This window comes from Candoia aspera, chromosome 7 (assembly GCF_035149785.1).
Source record: "Candoia aspera isolate rCanAsp1 chromosome 7, rCanAsp1.hap2, whole genome shotgun sequence".
In the NCBI taxonomy this organism is placed as follows: Eukaryota; Metazoa; Chordata; class Lepidosauria; order Squamata; family Boidae; genus Candoia; species Candoia aspera.
Window position 1 is genome coordinate 44,988,137 of NC_086159.1, and position 22,502 is coordinate 45,010,638.

Here is a 22,502-nt window from a genome sequence, read left to right on the forward strand (position 1 = left end):
TTTGTCTTTTGAATTCTGATCTTTACACAGTCCCAGTATCCAACCACATCAGTATGACTGAAGAAAAAAAAAATGAAATCTAGACTTTACCTATTAGTTATGTGACTTGTTTAAAGTACTATAAATACCTTGTTAAGAAAGCATTAACAAGTTGATAGGTTTTTTAAGCAGTACTTTATGTTTACTTTCCTCTATCTATATAAGCTTTTTAACAAATGGAAATTTGGGCAAGCACTGAAAACAAAAAAAGGAGAGAATATCTCAAGTGCCAGTAGAATATTTTCATTATATAGAAGTCCAGTGCTTTTTGTAAGACTCCTTTATCAGGGGCATTGTGCTTACTAGCTAAAATATTTTGGTTAGAAGTCTAAACAGTAAAATATTTTCTATTGGCACTTAGTGTATATTAGCTCTCTTTAATAATCATACTTCATTGGAACTCTGGAGTTGAGTTTCACAGTCATCAATCTGATCTCTTATCTGCCTTAGCCACATGCTAAAGATTCTAAGGAGTTTAAAGGAAGACTGCAAAAAAAATTCTTCCATAGGTAAATGCCATAAATCTGAATTACTCACATGTCAGATTGAAGCTTTAAGCACAAGCCAGATATGAAGAATTTGAAGATCATGCAGCCTCTCCTAACTCTGGGGAGAATGGAAATGCTTATCAATACAGTTCCCTAATCAGAAGTAGGCATTTACAAAACATAATTAAATTTTTGGTTTTCCAGGTATGCTTACTGCCAACGAAAACGATCATATCCTCACAATGGAGTGCACTTATGAGTTTATCAATACTTTATTAAGTAAAGTGTTTGCATGGTTTTCCTGAAATGTATACTTATGACACTAGGAACTCTGCCAATATTTCACAAAATGATAGAAGCTTCCCTTGCTGGAATACTTAAAGAGAATGGCTTGTGATTTATCTGAGAAAATGTAGAGAAATCTATCATAAGGAGAATGAGAAAATGAAACTTTGCCTCCTGGTACAGTTTACAGTACTGAACAATTCTTCTCTGGGATAGATGTTGACATGCTAAAGATAGAATAAATCTTTGAGGAAATGTTCAGATGAGGAAACTTCATGAATACAATCTGACAGTATGTGGAGGAAACAAGTCCATATTTTATATTTATGTATCATGCTCGTAAAGGATAACAACTCTAGGACAGTACAATTATTAAAGATACAAGCAATGAGTTCAGCAACATATATTTATTGTGAGGCCTTAGGCAATCCAAAATTTCATAGTACTCACTTGTAATATGGAGTTACTTAAACTGACCAACTTGTTTGGAATCATATCAAGAAAATATTTAATCTCTTTTACGCTTATGGAGAGTACAATCTAAATAGTCATTATTATTATGGACTCCTTTTTTTTTGATGGAACATTCACAATAGCCTGTATTGCCATTTTCTAGGTTCGTACATCTCATCTATTAACATAAGATAATTTCCATATCCTGTGGTGGGGGATGGCATAGGATCAACCTACAACTTCTACATGGACAATTTCCAATCTACAATCCTCCAAAGCATTTAGAAGCTGACTGTGAGATCATTGTCACTACTGTTTACTTCAAAATAATGAGGCTGGAGAATGGCATGAGGCCATCAGTGCTGCACTCTAGCCAACCAGTGGGAGAATACAAAAACTGTCGATTCCTCACCCCTGAATTATTGTGCCTTCTACAGTAATAAAATCCCTTTGCACCAGTGCAATACAGAAAGGGAAAAATGTGTAGTGTTATTCCCCCCACACTCCCCCGCCATGTTTTCAGTTCATTCAATGTGCATTTCTCTAGCTATTTTGTAACAAATGTGTTGGTATGAAGCAAAACTGCCTAGGTATCAAGACATAATTCATCCTGCTGATAAATCTCTACTGAAAGCTGAGGATAGCATGACACTGTAAATTTCCAGTCATTTCCAGGCGTTTTTCCCAAGAGTTGCCGCAATGGGAAAGTATAGAGCCACTGTGTGTGGGGCGAGTGGGAGGAAAATGACTCATTTTCCAGTTATTTTCTCCTGAGTCCAGAGGCTAGGAGGTATAGTACATTTGGTATATGCTACTTTTAACAGTAGGAAAAGTCAAACTGGCCAGTTATAGGGATTGTGGAACTGACAAGAAACTGACTAAAAGCATTAAAATTGTGTTCACTGATAAAATTGCTTATGAAATCTACTGGAGAACTCTGAGGTAGAGGATGGGAGGTAGAGTGAAATAAGAGCTACTCTGAATACAAAAATAACTGATCCCTAAGTCTTGCTGAGCTCCAGCACTGTAAATTGCAAAACTGAACATTTTTGCAATGTGAGCTGTGCTCCAGCCAAAAGGGAAGAAATTGGCTTAATCGTCCAGGGAGAATGACAATCTGTGAACGTAGTAATGTAGCACTAGAATAGTACAAATGCCATGTATGCAGGGCATAAAAAGCTGAAAACTGCAGGACATAAAACATTTCATATGTCAAAGGCTGTTTTCAGAGGCAACAAATTAAACATTAACATATTTTAACTTATTTTAATATATTAGCATTAATTGCATTATCTACAATAATAAAATTTTGTGATGGGGGGTACAATGACATATTAAAAATAAATGTTCCATCAGCCATTTCCTTCCTCATAATTCATTACTAAAGTTATGAAGGAAAAAATAGGAGAATGAGAGAAATATACGTATCTTGTATCTTCACATAGTTTCACGTAGACAAGACCACAAGAGATTAATATAATCGGAGTACAAGAGGTATTCGAAGACTCATTCATAATAGCAGATACTTACGCTTAGAGAAAACTCGTACAAGGTGATTATCAATGGTATATTATTTCAATATTGATTGCTAAAACTGATAATTCATTTTCTAAAAACCATTAGAAATGTAAGGATGAGGTTGGATAATTCTTTGTATTTGGTGGCAAAGTTGTAAAGCCCCGATTTTGAAAAATCCAATGGTTTGGTCTAGTGGTTAAGGCAATGGGCTAGAAACCAGGAGACTGGGAGTTCTAGTCCTGCCTTAGGCATGAAAGCCGGCTGGGTGACCTTGGGCCAGTTAGTCTCTCTCAGTCCAACTCACCTCACAGGGTTGTTGTTATGGGGGAAATAGGAGAAGGAAGCAGTATGAGGTATGTTCACTGCCTTGAGTTATTTATTAAATAATAAAGGTGGGATAGAAAATAAAAAATAATAAATAAATAAATAGTAGTCTTATAGTTGTCTAATTATCTGGTATCCTGACATTTCACAGGCACCTGTGGCTGGCAAGTTCCACAGGCAAAGTAATTTGATCTGTAGTGCATTTCTCAGTGCTCATAGGCAACTGAAGAGGAACTAAGGTCTTGTATTCTTAACAAAACTAACCTTTAATTGGACCATATCCCCAGAATTCTGGAAAATCAGATTCTGATTGGTTCTTTGTCCAGGTGAATTTTGGGTCTGATTTGAAGAAGTTCCAAAAGAACTAATTCTTTATTGATCTGTCTTTAAAATATTATACTTCTTTTTATTCTTTCAGTGGGCTGCTGAAGATTCTATATGGTGTTGGTTGATTAAGGGTTGTTTTATCGTGATGTGACATAAAGCCAGGAAGCCAGGCTTTGTTAACTTTCAGAATCTCTTCCTTCTTCTTAAAGTTGTTGGGATGTTTATAAATTTCAACTGCTTCTCTGTGCAGTCATACTGTACATGATGATTTCAGCTGATTGCTAGTACTTTTGTCTCTTTAAATTGAATCTTATCCCCATTATATAGGAGTGTGTGTTCAGCTATAAAAATAACATCATATACACATCGAAGGACAAACTACCCCAAGTAAGAGAGATGTATAATGAGGTCTTGGGTTCTACAGGAGAGTGCATCAATCCAAAACTCCATTTGAATGTGTATATTTCAACCAATTTAGAAGTAGCATTCTATACTTCCAGTGATGTTAACGTTATCTATTTTAATTGCCAGATTGTATCACTTGTCTGATCTCACCAGAGATCAGAGTAACTGTTAGCCTGTGAGATGCTGTCAAAGTATCCCAGGTATCCCAACTCATTGGATAAGTGGGTTGAATCCTTAATATATGTTGATGTAAGTCCAATGTAAGGTTGTAAAAGCACAGCTAGGTGTTTGGCAATATATATAGGAGAACTTGGACCATAAGGAAGGCTTTTTTGACTTCTCAGACTAAATTAATCCATACAAGCACAGTGGCAAGGGTTCCCTTTTGCAAAGATTTTTGTGCATCTCAGATAAAATTGAGAAGGAAGATAGATGCTTTTGAACTGTGGTGTTGGAGGAAAATTCTGAGAGTGCCTTGGACTTCAAGAAGATCAAACCAGTCCATCCTCCAGGAAATAAGGCCAGACTGCTCAATGAGGGAATGATATTAAAGGCCAAACTGAAATACTTTGGCCACATAATGAGAAGACAGGACACCCTGGAGAAGTTGCTGATGCTAGGCAGAGTGGGAGGCAAAAGGAAGAGGGGCCAACCAAGGGCAAGATGGATGGATGATATTCTAGAGGTGATGGATTTGTCCCTGGGGGAGCTGGGGGTGTTGATGACCGACAGAAAGCTCTGGCATGGGCTGGTCCATGAAGTCACGAAGAGTCGGAAGCGACTGAATGAATAAACAACAAATAGAAGAACTAATGGAACTTAAAATCAGACATAATGGAACAGACTTTTTATGGATCTTTGGTAACCCATACAAAAGAAGAGTAAAATAACAAACTTAAATGGGACCTGACAATTGTTGTCTTACAATGAACTAATCATCTCATCAAAATCATCATCAACATCATCAATTTTATCTGAGATGCACAAAAATCTTTGCAAAAGGGAACCCTTGCCACTGTGCTTGTATGGATTAATTTAGTCTGAGAAGTCAAAAAAGCAATCCAGAAATAGGAAATGTAAACTGTTGCCATACTTGTGCCAAGAAAAGTTTATGAATGTATTCATGAAGTAATCAGGAATTAAGTTCAATTTAAAGAGACTTTCTTTTAATTAATAACATTCTTACTGCTTCTGCCATTCCTATGTTCTTTTTCATTATGATCCACTTACAAAAATATATAGTAATGTAACTTATTCTTGTACATCTGCATGAGTTTCATACAGATAATGTTAACATCAGTGGAAAAATAGAATGCTACTTCTAAATTGGTTGAAACATACACATTCACATGGAGTTTTGAGTTGATGCACTCTGCTGTAGAACTTAACATAAAATGCTCTCTCAGAGCTTTGCATCATGATGTTTTTACACATGCATAGCCATGGACAGCATAAAATATAAATGAGAAGTACATTTGTTCTCACAGATACTTTGGACAAAGAATGTTCCTGTTTCTTCTCAAAGTTCATGAAGAAAACAAAAATCAAGAGAATATCCTAAAACAGCAATAATGGACTGTTTTATTCAGAATGTTTAGTAGGACCAAGACTAACATTCATGATAAACAATATGTATTTTATAAAAATAAGTAAAGTAAAATGAACATTAGACTTAAAAGAACTGGGAAATGAGTATCACAGCTATAAGCAGACAAAAGCCAGATAGACAGACAGACAGATAGAATTATAGGATTTTATTTTACATTGAATTTTACGTTATTATAAATATGCTTATAAACAAGTAAAAAAAAAAAACAGTTCCCTATAGTTTGGCAGTGATTATTAAGCTACCAAAAAGGGCCTTAATGGTTACCACTAGCACTTTAAATTGCACCCAGAAGCTTATAGAAAGCTAGTACAGGGCCCACAGCACAGGTATAATGTGCTGTGGCTTGTAAATGCCAGATAATACAAAGGATGATCAAACTGGAGCTTCCAGGTGGTCTTTACCCAAAAGAGCTTTGCAGAAAGAACCAGAGTGGTAAAAATGAAGAATGAGAGCAAAGACAGCTATGAAAGAAAAATAACTGAAAAAAGTGTCATAGGTAGGGTTACCAGATGTCTGGCAAATGGAGGACATGTCCTCCTTTTTATCCTCATGTCCTCTCTCTGGCAGGCATTGCCTTAAAATCAAATATTGGACGTCTTTTTGAGTGTCTTGTTTTTTGTTTTCTTTATTTTGGACAATTTTCACAACAGTAAGTTGTTCAAACTTTCATGAATTATGACCTTGTAAATTGTCTGCTTCTTTCTTTTGTCCATCAACAGACTCAACAGCCTAAATTTATGTTATTAAATTTATTTCCTGATTCCAGCAATCGGCTTCAATCTAGCCCCTTCAAATCTATGATTAATGCAGTGTGTAGATCACATGATGTGTCATACATTTCTATGGTAAAATCTGAAGTGTCATTGTGAATTCTATTTTATTGCTAGCATATATTCTTGAAAATAAAGGTTTGTTGGAAAAATATTGCAATTGAAAAACCAATCTTTCTGATGCTTGAAAAAGTAATTCATATACAGTACATGTAGGCCTAAGTATAAATTTTTGCAGTTTGTCACTTTAATTATTGTTGCAGATGCCAAGAAAGTTTAACAGTTTAACAGTTGGTGTGTCCTCCTTTTCCTGCCATTTGTCCTCCTTTCTAATTGTCCATGTCCCCTTGCCTTTTCAGATATCTGGTAACCCTAATCACAGGGCTCTTTAAGGTGCCTGCAGCTTAAAATGATTCAAGAAAATATGTGACCATAACCTGATAAGGCAAATTACATTATTCCATTTACAATAATTAGCCATACTGGAACATGGAAAAACAATGCCAAAAGGCTATTTCATCTATTTATGACTCATTTTCCTTCATTAAAAACAATTTCAAAACAGAATATATTCTTAACAATATTCTTCTCTATTTGTGACTGTTCATCAGAAAGTTACGTAGATCATATTAACCCAAATCTAATACCAAAATGGGATGGGTCAGAAAGATTCAGATATTCAAATCAGAAGTGCTTGTCCAAAGTAGACTCAATCCAAATTTAGTGAACTGGGTATTTAGAAAGATGTATGAAAAAAAAAAATCATGTAATTCTCTTCAAGTTGTCACCATAAGAAAAACATGAGATAGGAGGGCATATTGTTTTGTTACTGACTACTCTAGCTTTTAATCACAGTAAGTGGTTTTGTTAAAGTACCTCATCACATTATTTGGAGGATACTGAAGTAATACATTATAGATTTTTCTAGTGTTCCTTGCTAGCTTTTTTCTCCAGGAACAGGAATGTTCAAAAAAAAAAAAGAGTAAAATTTCTGGAAACTAGCAGTGAACACTTGCTTGGAAAACACTGCCACTATATGCCAAATATCCACAACCCGTCTCCCTCCTGCTGCATTTTCTGTGACTGTGGTACAAGTAGAGCAGAGAACAGAACAAAACAAAACAAGCCTTAAACTGCTTTTCAGTCAATGTCTACATCATCTCAAGGCCATGAATGTATATCTCTGAAATGATGTAGACACCTCAATGCTTTATGCCAGTTTCATGGTAACATCTCACCTCTGAAGAAAAGCAAAAGAGGAAGAAAGTAAATCACTCTTAACCCCAAATGTAAATTAAAACCAACATACTCACTCTTAATTAAAACCAACATACTTACTCTTCTGAAACTATCCACAGTCATTTATTTATTAGATTTGTACAACCAAGCAAATGTCCCAGAGGTTCACATACATCAAAAGAAGTACAAGAAAATATCCACAGTGGAAAAAAAGTAAAAAACAGTCAAAACCAAATAATCATGCACTTATCAATAAGACAGTCTGACAGCATCAGCTCATGTTCCCAAAGGCTCTTGAAAATAACTCAGCTTTTAAAAGCTCATAGAAAGTCAACAGGAGGGGGTGGGGGAATCAATTTTTTTCAGGGGCAGCTGTTTCATAGTGTACGCACTCATAGGGAAGTGGAACCTATGAGCTTACACCACTCTTACCTTGGGGGCCACTGGCAAGTTCTCCTGGGACATCTAAGTCAAGATGGTTGAAATTAGTTTTCATAATAACTGACCACAAAATAAATTGCTCTTTTTATTATGCATTATGGGAGTTAGTACTAAGGAAATGGTTTCTTTTTTTAAATAAAATATGTTTTATTCTGTGCTAATAGTGTGTATGTGTGTGAGTGTGTGTGTGTGTCTGTAATTATTTTGAATTAAATTTTTGTACTTACCTGCCAGTTTTATCACTTTTGCTGTGCAGGTGCTTTTGAACTGATTTCTGATAAAGCCAAAATGGGGATATTCTTCCTAAATAAAACTATACATATTAATTGGCTGGAAGATTTTAAATAAGATATAAAATTATACAGAATCGAAACTTTCTGACATTGGGGTAGAAATTATTTTTTTCATAGTGCTCAGGAGATGGTAAGTTAAAATGATTGTTCGTGAACCCTTAGTCAGGAATGACAATTCTTAATTTAATTTGACTAACTTTAATTTCTATAAAGTATGTTATATTCATAACTATCTTTATGTTCAAATGCACATTAGTTTGAATGCTAAAAAGCAAATGGGTCTGTAATTAAACCTTAAGTGATTTATATCATTCGTGTCATTTCAGTGTTCATGAACATTTTCAACCCAACTGCTTTGTAATATAATGTTATTTTCAAGAGCCTCAGAGGAAACATTCTGTAAGCTCTGCCTGGAATTTCTTTCCTTTCAATTCTGATTAAAGTAGAATGGATTGTTAGCAGGACTCAGTGGAGGAAGAGGAAATAATCACCTGACAGAACATGGAGGTAAAAGAATATTGGAATAAATGCCAGAAAAATCACACAAATATATAGCTTGTGTCTTTTCTCCTATTCCCACCTTTTTATAGGCGATCCAATCAAATACTCGGTCAATGTCTGTGGCCTGCTGCACGTCCTGTGACACTGGATGTGAACTTGCCAGGCCATCAAGTAACATTACTTCATGTAAGACATCAGTCAGAAACCTCTGCTTCTCCTGAAATACAACAGAACATACTCATACATTTGTAGTTACAGGGATCAAGAGTGGAATCAAAGACCATTGTTTTATACCATTCTTTTTTACAGGATAATTTTACAGAGATAATTCGGTGGATTTATGAGATTTCTTTTCTATAAGGTTGTATTTTATCATGATCACTTTCTGGTAAGAGAAGAATGTCAATGCTTTATGTTTTCAAATCATGTACACTTATTTAGAAACAAAAGAAAAGAAAAGAAAGTTAAAATATCATTAAGATATTTTATTAATCACCCTTAGATTATATTTAGCTACATTGCCTGTACTTTTGAACTGATGTATACTTAAGTCTTCTGAGTGCTTCACATGTTTTACAAATACATATAATAATAATAAAAAAATATTTTTAGTAACTACAGTAGACTCCCAGTTAACCGGCACCCATGGGGATTGGTAGATGCTGGATAAATGCAGTTTCTGGTTGCTTGAGAGTTACTATTAAACCTTAATACCCAATAGATGGTAGTATAGAGATACAGATTTTTTTGCTGATTGCTTGGGAGTGCTGGTTTTTTTTTCCTGGTTGCTTGAGAATGCCAGTTTTTTTCCGGTTTGATTTTTGTGCCGGTTGCTTGAGAGTACCTGTTGCTTGAGTTCCAGTTAACTGAGAGTCTACTGTACTTCATGACTTTGTATATGGAAAATTATATTTATCTATGTGCTGATATAAATTGTTCTCTGCAATATGAAAAGGCTGTTCCATTTGTGATCCATTTGGAAATTCAGATTTTAAGTAAAAATTATCTGTAGCTGACTTACATTACATCACATTATGGTAAAGATGCCCCTGAGTCATGCTCAGCTCTTGGAGATTACATGGACATAATGAAGTTTCAAGACAATGTACAGAAGCGGTTTGATACCACCTTCGTCTGGAATAACCTTCAACTTTCAAGTCTAGCCTACATTCCAAGTGTTTCCTGGTATCTCCAATTTAATTACTAACCAGGCTTCCTAGTCCAGATAAAGTTGGCTAGGGGCTGCCATTCTTCAGACTATATTATTAAATTTATGAGCTTCTCATGCACACATGCAGGCTTGTAAGCAATCACATCAGATTAAATGTTGAATAAAATAAAAATGTGTTACCTTATCATTATTGCAGAATTAAATGAGGATGGGCTATTAATTGAGATTTTAAATTGAAAATTAAGAAGCATAAGCAAAACAGATGTGAATAGGCTATTTAATTTGTGACCGTATGGATCCATGTCTCCAAACAAAAGAATTTCTAGAAGTCTAATAAAGGCAAGAGATTCAAGCTTGCTGTAATATGTTTGTTTGTTTGTTTATTTATTTATTTAATAAATTTATTCACCGCCCATCTCTCCCCTACGGGTAATATGATACCATGTGAAATGGTTTCTTTCCCTTCATTGGAGATTTTCAAACAGAAGCTAGATATTCATCTATCAGGGATGGTGCAGTGAATCCTACAGTGCGCAAGGAGATTGCTTTTGATGGCCTCTTAGGTCCTTTCTAATTCTATGATTCTAGGACACTCCATCACAAGCCCACACCATTAAAATCAGATACTTATGGACACTGATATTTCATTTCTATGAAGTGGAAGGCCTTCATTAGCTTAAAGAGATTGGTATACAGTATTCCATGTATGCAGTCACAGGGCTGGTCTAAACTCTACAGTTCCATTTCCAGACTAGGATTGTCAACTAATTCATCGGACATAATGGATTAAGAAAAAGGCAATTTAGTATGGCTAGATTCAGAAGATTCTTTGGGGGGGGGGGGAGATCAAAGAATCTGAAGTCAGCATTTCCTCCCTTTTACATGTAGACAAATTTTGTAATAGGAAACAAAATATTCAAGATCTAATAGTCATGAAGGAAACTCTACTGCTTATCCACCATTACTACTTAGAATATTGGAGAATAGTCAAAGAAACAAAGACAAAGAAACAGAATATTTTGGTTATTTTCAAAAGAATTTACATGTGAAAGAGACAAGGCAAGTGTTTCATTTCTTGGGGAAAGGAAAAAGAAGCCAGCTTACTTACAACTTAATATACCTGACTTTTGTCAAGTATTTGAGTAATTGGATTTTAGTAAAAAGAAAGAAAAAAATGTGCTGGGAGAAGATACTAACAAAAGATCAATGCAGAACTCCCATTTTGGCATAATAAATATATAAAATCTTAAATGGGAAGTGTTTCATATTACCTTTTCTGGGGTGAGAATACCAATATAGCGCAACAAGTTCTTGTTTTAGAATTATCCTGAATGGACATTGCAGCCATCCTTTAAAGTTTCATGGCAGAACAAGGCAGTGAGATGTGGGCATTAGCTCTCTCTGAAATGCTAAATCATAGAGCCCATACAACAATATACAGCAGGTCCCCAGTTTAAGAACATCCCAGTTTACAGACAACTCCTAGTTAAGAACGGACTGCCACAAAGACTATTATATGAAAAATTTGAGTTCAGTACAATGTTTTAGGTTAAATACACAATACTACTTTGTGTATTATTGTGTTTAAGATGTTTTAGTGTATCTGGAAGTGTTTCTTAAGTGTTTTATATGCATAGAAAGGTAAATATATATACTATATATTAAGACAAGCATTTGACTAACTGATGCTAAATAACTGTTCCACGTTAGATACAAATTCGACTTAAGGACTTAGAAACGGAAATCGTTCTTAAACTGGGGACCTGCTATACTTACTGAGATTTACTAACCATTCATTATATTTTTTAACCACCCAATATCTGGTCAGCTACTTACAGTACATGCATTTTATACCAAACTGTTATTATTTTACTATTGTAGTTTTTGCATTTTAAAAATTGATAAATAACATAAATTCAGGTAAAGCAAATAGGTATCACTGTTCTCCATATTCTGGTAATTTGCTAGCAATTATGTGCTCATATTTCCAAGAAATATGTACAGGCTGTACTATTTAAGGCTTGAAAGTAATTCAACAGTAATTAAAATAATGTGGGCATGAGATGTTTGTTTATAACTAGAAATTGAATTAAAGGAGCTATATATGAATAAAACTTACAAATGAAGAGTTCCCTCATCTCCTGTTCCAGTTTTCAAAATTATGGAGTGACTTATTTAAATTATCTATTCTTTATTCTGATAGTTCATAACAGTTTATTATATACATATGATGAAAAGGAAGTCACTACTCCTGAGTTTATCATGCCGATTGACATACAAACATCCACTTAATATAATTAGTATGACAATGGTGCAATATTTGAGCTAGATATAAGAAATAATTGTTCCAAAATATAATACAATCATACATAAGCAATCTGCTATCTGCATGTGAACTCAATTACCCTTGATGCAGCCCATAGAATCTCTAAGATCTCTCCCCATTTTTTTTTTTGTACTGCCCAACTAATCAGCAATTAGCTGGGTGCATTTTCTCACTATCAGTTGAAGCTATTTTGTGTCATGGTTAAAGAATGCTTGTTAAAAAAAAACAGCTGAGAGGACATATGATAGCAGTTTTCAAATATCTTAAATGATGTCACATAGAATTGGGAGTGAAGTTATTCTCTACTGCTGCAGAGAACAGGACCAGAAATAGTTGGTTAAAACTAAAGGGTTTAGTAGGCTCAAATTAGATGTCAGGAAGGACTTTCTGATGTACAAGCTCTTAGCCAGTGGAACAGGTTGTCACACAAAGTGGTGAGTTTTTCACTGGAGGTCTTCAATCAGAGGCTGGATGGTCAGAGATGCTCTAGTGGATACTGCACTTATGGAGGGTTAGACTTGATGACATCTAAGGTCCCTCCCCACTCTATAATTCTGTGAACAATGAAGCACTATAAGCACCTCACATTTAGAAAAGGGTAAGTCCATCACTCGACTGGGGAAGGCAATGGCAAACCACCCCACTATAGTCTGCCAAGAAAATGTCACAAAAGTGGCGTCCCCCCAAAGGGTCAGACACGACTCAGTGCTTGCACAGGGGACCTTTCACCTTTCACTAGTCCATCTCTACTAACAGTCATGTTCTGCCTACCAGGCTAAATTATGTATCTACCTACTGCCTATTCAGCTGTGAAAGGATTCCTTCCCAAAATCATTGTATGAATGACCAGTGGAAAATGAGAGAAAAATAACAGCAAAATTCTCATGTTATTATGTAATATTAATTAAAAGCTTTTTATCTGGATCCTTAAACAAGAATAGTTACAGAAGGAATGTTTCTTTAAAAAGATAAAAAATGAAGTCCCTCTATTACTGGGAAGCATGAAATTTATGTTGAAGCAGAAGAAACAATCATTCCAAAATAATTCACTGAAATAGTGAAATCAGCTGAGACAATCTTAAAGTAATAGTTGCAAACTTTCATATACTTTTATGATTTGAATTGTAAGTCTCACAAAATGTTACAGCATTTTAATGAAGAAGATGAATATTTTAGCAGGTAGTTTAAGTTTAAGGCAACTACAAGTCTACTCACAGCTTTCTTCATTTTTGTTTAAAATTTTAGTCAGGAAGGAGGTCAGCAACTGACACCATCCCTTAGGGTCCTAGGTCATGTACCATGAGATACTTTTGAGTATTTAGCTTGAAGAACTTTACCTTATTGATGTTCAATTAATGTTTATGTTTATGTTTATTAAGTCTACTCAACTCTGACTTTATAAAAAGAAATGATAACATGCAGTTATTTCAATTTTAAACTAGTTTCAGTTTTCCAGGAGAAATGATAGAATCATCTAGACCATGGAGTACTATACTTTCAATTCATTTCAAGGAATATGAAAGAGATTTGCACAATTACTAGAGTTCCGAACTTAATCTTTGATTAAAAGTTTGGCTTTTCTAGCAACTGTATTGGATAAATCAAGGCAGGGTACTTCAAGGTGGCTGTTATGCTGAATTCTCTCCTCTTGATTCAGGTTTTTTTTCTTCTTCTACCTTAGGAGAAGGCTACACTGTCAATCAATATTCATAAATTCCAGAAATAAGTATGTTAGACACATTTGATTATCTCCATAAACTATGAATAGTTTTTTTTAAAGTGACATGGTTAAGAGAAAGTCAGAGCAGCCTCCTCCTTTAAAAAGAACAAGATTAAGGGAGCAACAGGAGAATTCAATGCAACTGTCATCACTGATGTATTCTGTCTTGAGTCATCCAATAAAGTTGTTAACAAAGCAAAACTTTTATGAGCGAAAGGGAGAAGGCCATTGAGTCCTTTAAAATGCTTTATCAGCACTGTGTGTGGTAGTGGTTGCTAAAGCATTTGACACATTGGTATTTTATGGATAAAAAGGAAAATCACTCACTAGCAATTCCTTTTGTCATAGTCTTCTCCACTGCTTTCTACTAACACAGACATTCAAGGACAAAAATAATGTCAACTCCACCTATTTGGAAGCAGGAAAAATAAAGAGCTATGGATAATGTCTAGATAGGCCTAGATCTTATTCTTCTATTAAAGTAATTTAAAGAAGAACCCTAAAGAAAAATATCCTTATGAAGAAATTGATAAAAATAATGAAAATACATTATATATTATTTTCCAGACTGAGGAAAAGAAATACCACTACTTATTGGTAGCACCAGTAGTTTCAATTTAGAAGTGCAAAACAGTAGTTTCTTGAAATATTATACATAACCCATAGGAGATATCTTCATTAGTGCATGAGATCATGTTTATCTACACATGAGGTACTGTTTAGAACAGAAAATCTCCACTTAGTAATTTAGAATAATATACCTCTAAATTTACAACTCTCTGAGGAGCTAAAATTCTCAGGCTCAGTATACTGAACAAACACAAAGGAAAAGTTATCACAAGTTTGTTGCATATTTGGTTCATCTGTCTACAAATGTATCAATAATATGTGGGGGAAATTCGGCAGGAGCTAGAGTTTCCCAGGGCAGGCATGCTGAAAACATCAGTAACCAGCTGAACCAAGACTAGGCAAGAAAAGCACAAAACAGTGTTTCTGTTAAGCCATGTGAAAGGCAGTAGAAGGTATCAACTTTAAACCTAAGAAGGTGTAAAAAGGGCAATTAACTTTTTGAAACTGTTTTAATCACAGTGTGGAATAAAGGTTCTTTACTAGCTATGCCACACTGAGTGTTTGGAAACCTTCAATTGAATCCAATTGATCCAACTAAGGGATAGTATATTTTTCATTGTGAAAACTTTAAGGGAAAAGACGTTACCTAATCAGGTAATGAAACATCTGCAAGCAAACAACCAAGCTCAGAGAGCACCAAGGACTCTACAACTTTATTACCATCCAAAAAAAAGAGTTTGGGAACCATACAACTAGATATTTTTTTTTTATTGCCAGGTCAGTTAATAACAAGGCCCCCCTCATATGTGACTTGATCACTGAGGAGGGGGCAGACCTGGCATGTATTACCAAGACCTGGCTGGACCCTGAAGGGGGGGTGCCCCTTTCGGAAATGTGCCTGGCTGGGTTTATGGTATGGCACCAGCCAAGACTCCAGGGCAGGGGAGGTGGGGTGACTGTGGTCATCTGAGACTGTCTTGTGGCCTTCAGGGGCCCTGCTCCACAAGTGGCCGGTTGTGAGACCCTGTTTTTCAAGTTGGGTGCACGGGAACAGTTGGGAGTGTTGCTGCTGTACCAGACTCCCTGCTGCGCGGCAACTTCCCTGCCTGAGCCTCAAGGCCATCTCAGGGCTGGCGGTGGAGTTCCCCAGGCTTATGGTTCTGGGAGACTTCAACCTGCCATCCCTGGGGCGTGCCTCAGAGGCAGCTCAGGAGTTCATGGCTACCATGGCAGCCATGAGCCTGTCCCAGATAATTTGGGACCCGACTCGAGACAGTGGCCTCACCCCGGACTTGGTTTTCTTGACAGAGCAGTGGCAATGTGATCTGAGGGGAGAGTTACAGCTGTCCCCTTTGTCATGGTCAGACCATGCCCTGGTGGCCCTGAGATTCTCTTATGCTACCCCCCTCCGCAGGGAGGCAGGACCCATTCAATTGATCCACCCCCAGCAACTGATGGACCTGGTAGGGTTTTAGAAGGAACTGGGGGTTATACCCAGTGATATGCTGCACAGTCCAGTGAAGGCCCTAGCTGCGGCCTGGAATAGGGAGGCGGCTGGGACCTTGGACAGGATCGCACCTGTGTGGCCTCTCTTGTCCCATCGAACCCGTCACTCCCCGTGGTTTACGGAGGAGTTGAGGGTTCTGAAGAGGATTAGAGATGCCTAGAGCACCGCTGGAGGAAGACAAAGACTGAATTCGACCGAACACAGGTTAGAGCCACTATTAAGGCCTACTTTGTGGCGATAAAAGCGGCAAAGCATCAATACTTCTCTGCTCTTATTGTGCCTGCAGAATGCCAACAGCCCTGTTTAAGATCACTTGATCCCTTTTGGGGAAGGTGGGTTCGGTGACCCACCTACAGGGCCATGCAGAGGAATTTAATGAGCATCTCCAGGCCAAAATCGCTCAGATCCACTCCAAGTTAGACTCCAGGTGTGAGGCTTGGTCTGAAGAGATACCAGGGGAACGGGCTTACCTAGTTATCTGGGAGCAGTTTGATCCTGTTGGACCTGAGGAAGTGGACAGGATCCTATGGACAGTAAGTGCCACCATGTGTCATCTAGACCCATGCCCCTCCTGGCTGCTAAAAGCAGCCTGGGAGATGACATATGGTTGGGTCCATGCGATGGTTAATACATCCCTGGGAGAGGGGGTGTTCCCAGCTGCCTTTAAAGAGGTGTTGGTGCATCCCCTCCTCAAGAAGCCATCGCTGGACCCTACTGTTCTGGACAATTTTCGTCCAGTCTCCCACCTTTGTGGGAAAGGTGGTTGAGAAAGTGGTGGCTTTGCAGCTCCAGAGGGTCCTGGAGGAAACAGATTATCTGGACCCCTTTCAGTCAGGTTTCAGGCCCAGTTATGGGACAGAAACAGCATTGGTCGCACTTATGGATGATCTCTGGCAAAAGCGGGATGCACTGCGGTCCATCCTTGCTCTCCTTGATCTCTCAGCAGCTTTCAATACCATCAACCATGGTATCCTTTTGGGGCAGCTCAGGGAGTTGGGGGTGGGTGGCGTGGTCTTGCACTGGTTCACCTCCTTCCTCCAGGGCTGGTCCCAGTCGGTGGTGATAGGGAGCGAGAGGTCTGACCCTCAGCCCCTCCTTTGTGGGGTGCCGCAGGGTTTGGTACTTTCTCCACTCCTTTTCAACATCTACATGAAACCACTGGGTGAGATCATCCATCACCGTTGTATATCTCCATCCTGGGTGAAGTAAGTGATGCCGTGACTGCCCTCTCCGAGTGTCTGGGGGCTGTAGGGGTCTGGATGGGGAACAACAGGCTTCAACTGAACCCTGGTAAGATGGAGTGGCTGTGGGTTAATGGTTCTTCCGTATCTGGGACATTAACATCTCTTGTTCTGGATGGGGTTGCACTGCCCCAGACAGACCCGGTACGTAATCTGGGGGTCCTCCTGGACTCACGGCTCCTGCTCAAAGAGCGGGTGGCAGCCGTGGCCAGGAGAGCCTTTGTGTCATGAGTGAGGATGGCGAGCAGGGGGCTCCCATCCAGGCTGTAAAGTGCATGCGTAGTACTGAGGAATTAGGTGGCCATTCAAAGAGACACAGATCGGGCCCGCCTTAGTCTTTGGGGTTTATATGTCTGGGTTTTCCCACGCTTCTTCAGTCCTGGATGGGAGCCCCCTGCTCGCCATCCTCACTCATGACATTTTGTGCAGCTACATGCTGTGCACCAGTTACGCCCTTTCCTGGATCGGGAGGCCATTTGAACAGTCACTCACACCCTTGTTATTTCTCATATAGACTATTGCAATGCACTCTACATGTGGCTACCCTTGAAAAGTATCTGGAAGCTTCAGCTGGTCCAGAATGCAGCCATGTGAGCTGTCTTTGGTGCCAGTTTGGCACATGTAACACTGCTGCTGCACGAGCTGCATTGGGTACCAGTTTGCTTCCAGGTCTAATTCAAGGTGTTGGTTATTACCTTTAAAGCCCTACATGGCATGGGGACAGGCTACCTGAGGGACTGCCTCTTCCCCATTACATCAGCCAGTCCCACCCAATTGTGCAGAGAGGGCATCCTGCGACCCCGTCTCTAAGACAACTTCATTTGGTGGGGTCCAGGAAGTGAGCCTTCTCTGCATTGGCACCAGCCCTATGGAACATGCTGCCCTGGAAGGTGAGATTGGCCCCATCGCTCCTGGCCTTTCGGAGGAGTCTGAAGATCTAGTTCTGCTGCCTCGCTTGGGGTGGAGAGGGAAATAGATCCACATGGGGATGGCTGCTATAGACTACTTCTCCCACACTTGGACTGCTTTAGATTCTTTTGCCACTTGGACTTTTTTATTTTTTATTTTTTATTCTTATTTATATTATTTATTATTGTAATTTTATATTGTGAATTTTATTATTGTTTCAATTGATTACTGTAAACCGCCCAGAGTCCCCCGACAGGAGGAGATGGGCGGGGACAAATTATACAAATAAATAAATAAATTTTCTGCTTTGGCTGAGTTCTCATTGAAAGGTAAGCCAGATTCTGGTTTGTAAAACTTCAGCTTACTCTTACATCCAAATCTACCCTTTGAAATAAAGCAAAATGTAAGTTCTCTGGAGTATCATTTATTTTATCTTGCATAGATAGATATGGATTTCAAAATGTGCCAGAAGTAACTTCAACATGCATACATTCATTGCATTCCTTAGTACTTACAGTATTTTCAAAGATTGATAGCAATAATAAATAATAGTAATAGCTATTCCATTTTTAGATGTCAGAATGATCTTTTAACAGACAGTCCTGCCCCACTGAAATATTTCTGATCATAAAAATACATATCCCTTTTGTGATGCAAAGCATAGAAAAGGAGTAATAAATAGTAATCAGAAGAAATTAAAGGCATCAGATAACAAACCATCGTTGTACACACCAGTTAATACATTGACTTTTGTTCTTTAACCTTCCCACCTTCTTTAAACTTCTCATCAATTCCACCCAACCACAACTTTCTCAATTTTTGCCTTGCTGTCAACCTATTCATTCTTCTTTTGTACTGGTCACAATTCAGAATCCATTCACTTTTTACCTTATTGCTTCTTGTTTTTTCAGGTAGTCTTCGACTTATGACCATTTGTTTAGCAACCATTCAAGATTACAACAGCGCTGGAAAAAGTCACTTGCAACTGGTCCTCACACTTACAGCCATCACAGCGTCCTTGCGGTCACATGACCGCATGGCCACTAGCATGTACTTACAATGGTTGCAGGTTCTTAGGGTCACGTGATCAACATTTGTGACCTTCCCAGCTGGCTTCCGTCAAGTGAAATCAATGGGGAAAGCTGTATTTGCTTAACAACCACATGATTCACTTAACAACCATGGCAAAAAAGGTTGTAAAATCAGGCACAGGCACATGATGCCTCACTTAACAATTGCACTGTTTAGTGACCGAAGATCCAATCCCAATTGTGGTCATAAGTTGAGGACTACCTGTACTCAGTTCTGGAACATGAACTGATCACACCTTCACTATCTTTCTTATCAGTGTAAGAAAGAAATACAACTTTATTTCATCATATACTCCTCTTATTGCATTCAAGTCTATAGTGGACAAAACATTCCATAGCCAAACCCTATTCCATATACCCTGGATATCTGAAGGATTGCTTGTCTCCAATCATTTCTGCCCACCCAGTACATTCCAGCAGAGTGGGTCCACTCCATGTCCCCTCCATTAAGCATTGTCATCTTGTGGGATCAAGGAAGTGTGCCTTCTCTGTTGCAGCCCCCACCCTCTGCAACAGCATCCCCCCAAAGATAAGGACGGTGCCCTCTCTCCCAGGATTCCAGAAAGCTTTGAAAACCTGGCTTTGGTCCCAGGCCTGGGGTTGATGTTTGTCATGTTTTGTTGTTATTAGATCATTTTAGTCTGGGCTGTCTGTCTGATTTAATGTTTTTAGCTGTTTTTATGTTTTTTCTAGTTTTGTATGCTGCCCAGTCCATTGGAGTTGGATGGCTAATAAATTTAAAAAGAAAAGAAAAGAAAAGAAAAGAAAAGAGAAATTAAATAAGGAAGTAAGCTATAATATCTACTTTATCCATTTACTTTCTGTAAATCAACAGACATATAATAAACTTTATCACATTAATATATATTGCTGAAGAGCAAACATTTGATCTGCAAACCCCTCTGCTTGGGATAATGCTGCACTGCACTTCCCCCTCCCCCCTTTTTTTCTCTTCAACATTTCTGCCTTTCAATTTTACTAAAAGACATTCTGTGAAAGCTTAGGATACAACAGTGGAATCAATATTTTGCTCAGAACCAGAACATAAATGTCTATTTCACTCATTTCCAGGACTGTTATATTGGTTGCTATTTAAATTAACAATTTTTGTTCATATGTGAAGCCCAGAATTTTAGCTTGTGTACATTTTGATTATTACCTATTTTTATTTTCATTTAGTCATATTAAATACTTCTCACTACCAGCAGGGCTGTGTCCTCATTAGCTTATTAGACTCCAGTGTAATGATAGAGGAATTTCCTTTCCGTATTACTGACTGTAAAAATAATTTAATATCAATTTTTAGCTACAGGAGAACTTCCTAGACAACATTAGTTTGCTTTGCTGAACATAATTGTAAGTGCTGTAGAACATTTCTTTTCTAACACAGTAAAGATAAAATACAGAATATAACCTATGTAGTCTATAACATTTCAACTGTAATGAAATTATTAAGATCTACCAGATTCCATTGCATTACACTTAGAAGAATGTGACCAAAATTCAAGAAGTGCCTTTTTTCTGTTGGGGCAGAGAAGGATGCTTACTGTTATGCCTTTTCTGGCAGTTTGAATGATTTTACATTTGTAAAAGAGTTCTCAAATATGATAGAGGCTCATTTGGCATTTTTATAATAAAAATATATCTGTAAATATATAAAAAGACAAGGATGGCAAACTGCAGAAAATGGAATTTTAACAATAAATAATAGTATCCTTAAAACAAAGTAATCTCTATGCAGAAATATTCTTAGGGAAGTAAAATGAAATGTTTAAAGTATCTATTTTACTTATATGTAATATCTAAAATCCCAGAAGTATAATATAGCAGATTAGTAGGTGCTCTGATTTACAGTACTGTTCAAAGTAGAAATGGTCTTGAATGTAGAAGCAGTAGTTAATAATTAATAAATTATAAAATAATTTAAATATAATAAAAATGTAATAAAAATACTTCAAGACTGTCATGATCTTATTTCTTTTACAATAAATGGGAGATTATACTTATCATTTGGTATTTTTTCAGTGCTCCTCAATAACTCGACATAAAGCAGTCTTATATAGTACCAGACAATTGATCCATTGATACACACACACACACACACACACACATACACACACACACACACACACACCGAAAACTACAGGGACATATCCATGAAGTCACCATGAGTGATGACTGGCTTGAAGTAGATCTTACATTTGTTTACTATATTTTTCTATAATAGCTTTGCTCAAACTGTCTATCTCTAAATATGTGGAAATTAGACCTCCTAGAACTCTTAGGGAGTATAGCCACTGGACAATTATCAAAGATCATGCTCTGGGAAGTTTGGGAGGTAAAATCCCAGCATCCAGGTGATACCAGGTTGAGGTATGCAAACCCAGAGAATGAGCACAGGATCTTCTGCATGCATATCTATGTTGTATGCATGAATTACAACTCCCTAAGCTATGACCCTAACCGATAGTATAAGAGGAAAGTATCCTTTCAGCAGGTTTTACATAATAAACATTAATAAACTTACCAAATTCCAGCCTGGATAGAGATAGTCAGTTCCAACAAATTCAAAATAGTGAGCAAAGCCTTCTTTCAGCCATACATCTTCCCACCATACAGGAGTTACAAGATCACCAAACCACTGAAAAATGAGTTCAGTTTGGTTAAATTATTATTTTTGTTTTGTTTATAGTTTTTATTTCTATACATTCTATTTCTATAATCAAGTGGAATGAAATCCCCACAACAGCTCTGAAGAGTTCTTGTGCAAATTAGGAATACTTAATTATCTTTTTTCTTACCTTGATTTGTATCAGAAATTTTAATAAAGGGTTCCAACAAAAGCTGTCCCCATGAAAGGTTACCTGGATAACTGCTTCTTATACAACTTTCCATAACAATAGAGGTAGGCAATTTCCAAGGGATTGGGAATCACAACTCAACTTTCTGAAGAGTCATAGAAGGCCATCTGGTAATACAGTGATGGTACCAGAATACCTATAGCTGAAATTTTCTGATTCATTTTTGGGCAGGTTTTGGGGGACAACTAAGGGTAAGAATAGGAGCAGAGGCCTCTAGAGGCAAATAGATCACTAGGCACCATATGCAGGCCATGGGTTGCCCTCACTTCCTTTATAGTATCAGTAAATACTAAACCAAAGTTACTGAAACAACAGGTTACTTCCTAAATAAAATGGGCAAAAAACTGAAATTACTTATTGTTCAACCAAAATTTTTTATTTAAATCTTGTTGCACTGGAAAAAAGGAACTATGA

General features: G+C 37.4%; 1 protein-coding gene across 1 annotated transcript in view; it reads right to left on the bottom strand.

Moving 5' to 3' along the window:
* The window catches only part of TRHDE (thyrotropin releasing hormone degrading enzyme), a 242,607-nt gene that overhangs the window by 90,902 nt on the left and 129,203 nt on the right, over positions 1-22,502 (bottom strand). The window contains exons 5-6 of the mRNA XM_063308675.1: positions 21,755-21,868; positions 8,772-8,909 (exon numbers count right to left, since the gene is read on the bottom strand). Of these exons, the coding sequence (XP_063164745.1) occupies positions 8,772-8,909; positions 21,755-21,868 (252 nt within the window). The remainder of the gene's footprint in view (positions 1-8,771; positions 8,910-21,754; positions 21,869-22,502) is intronic.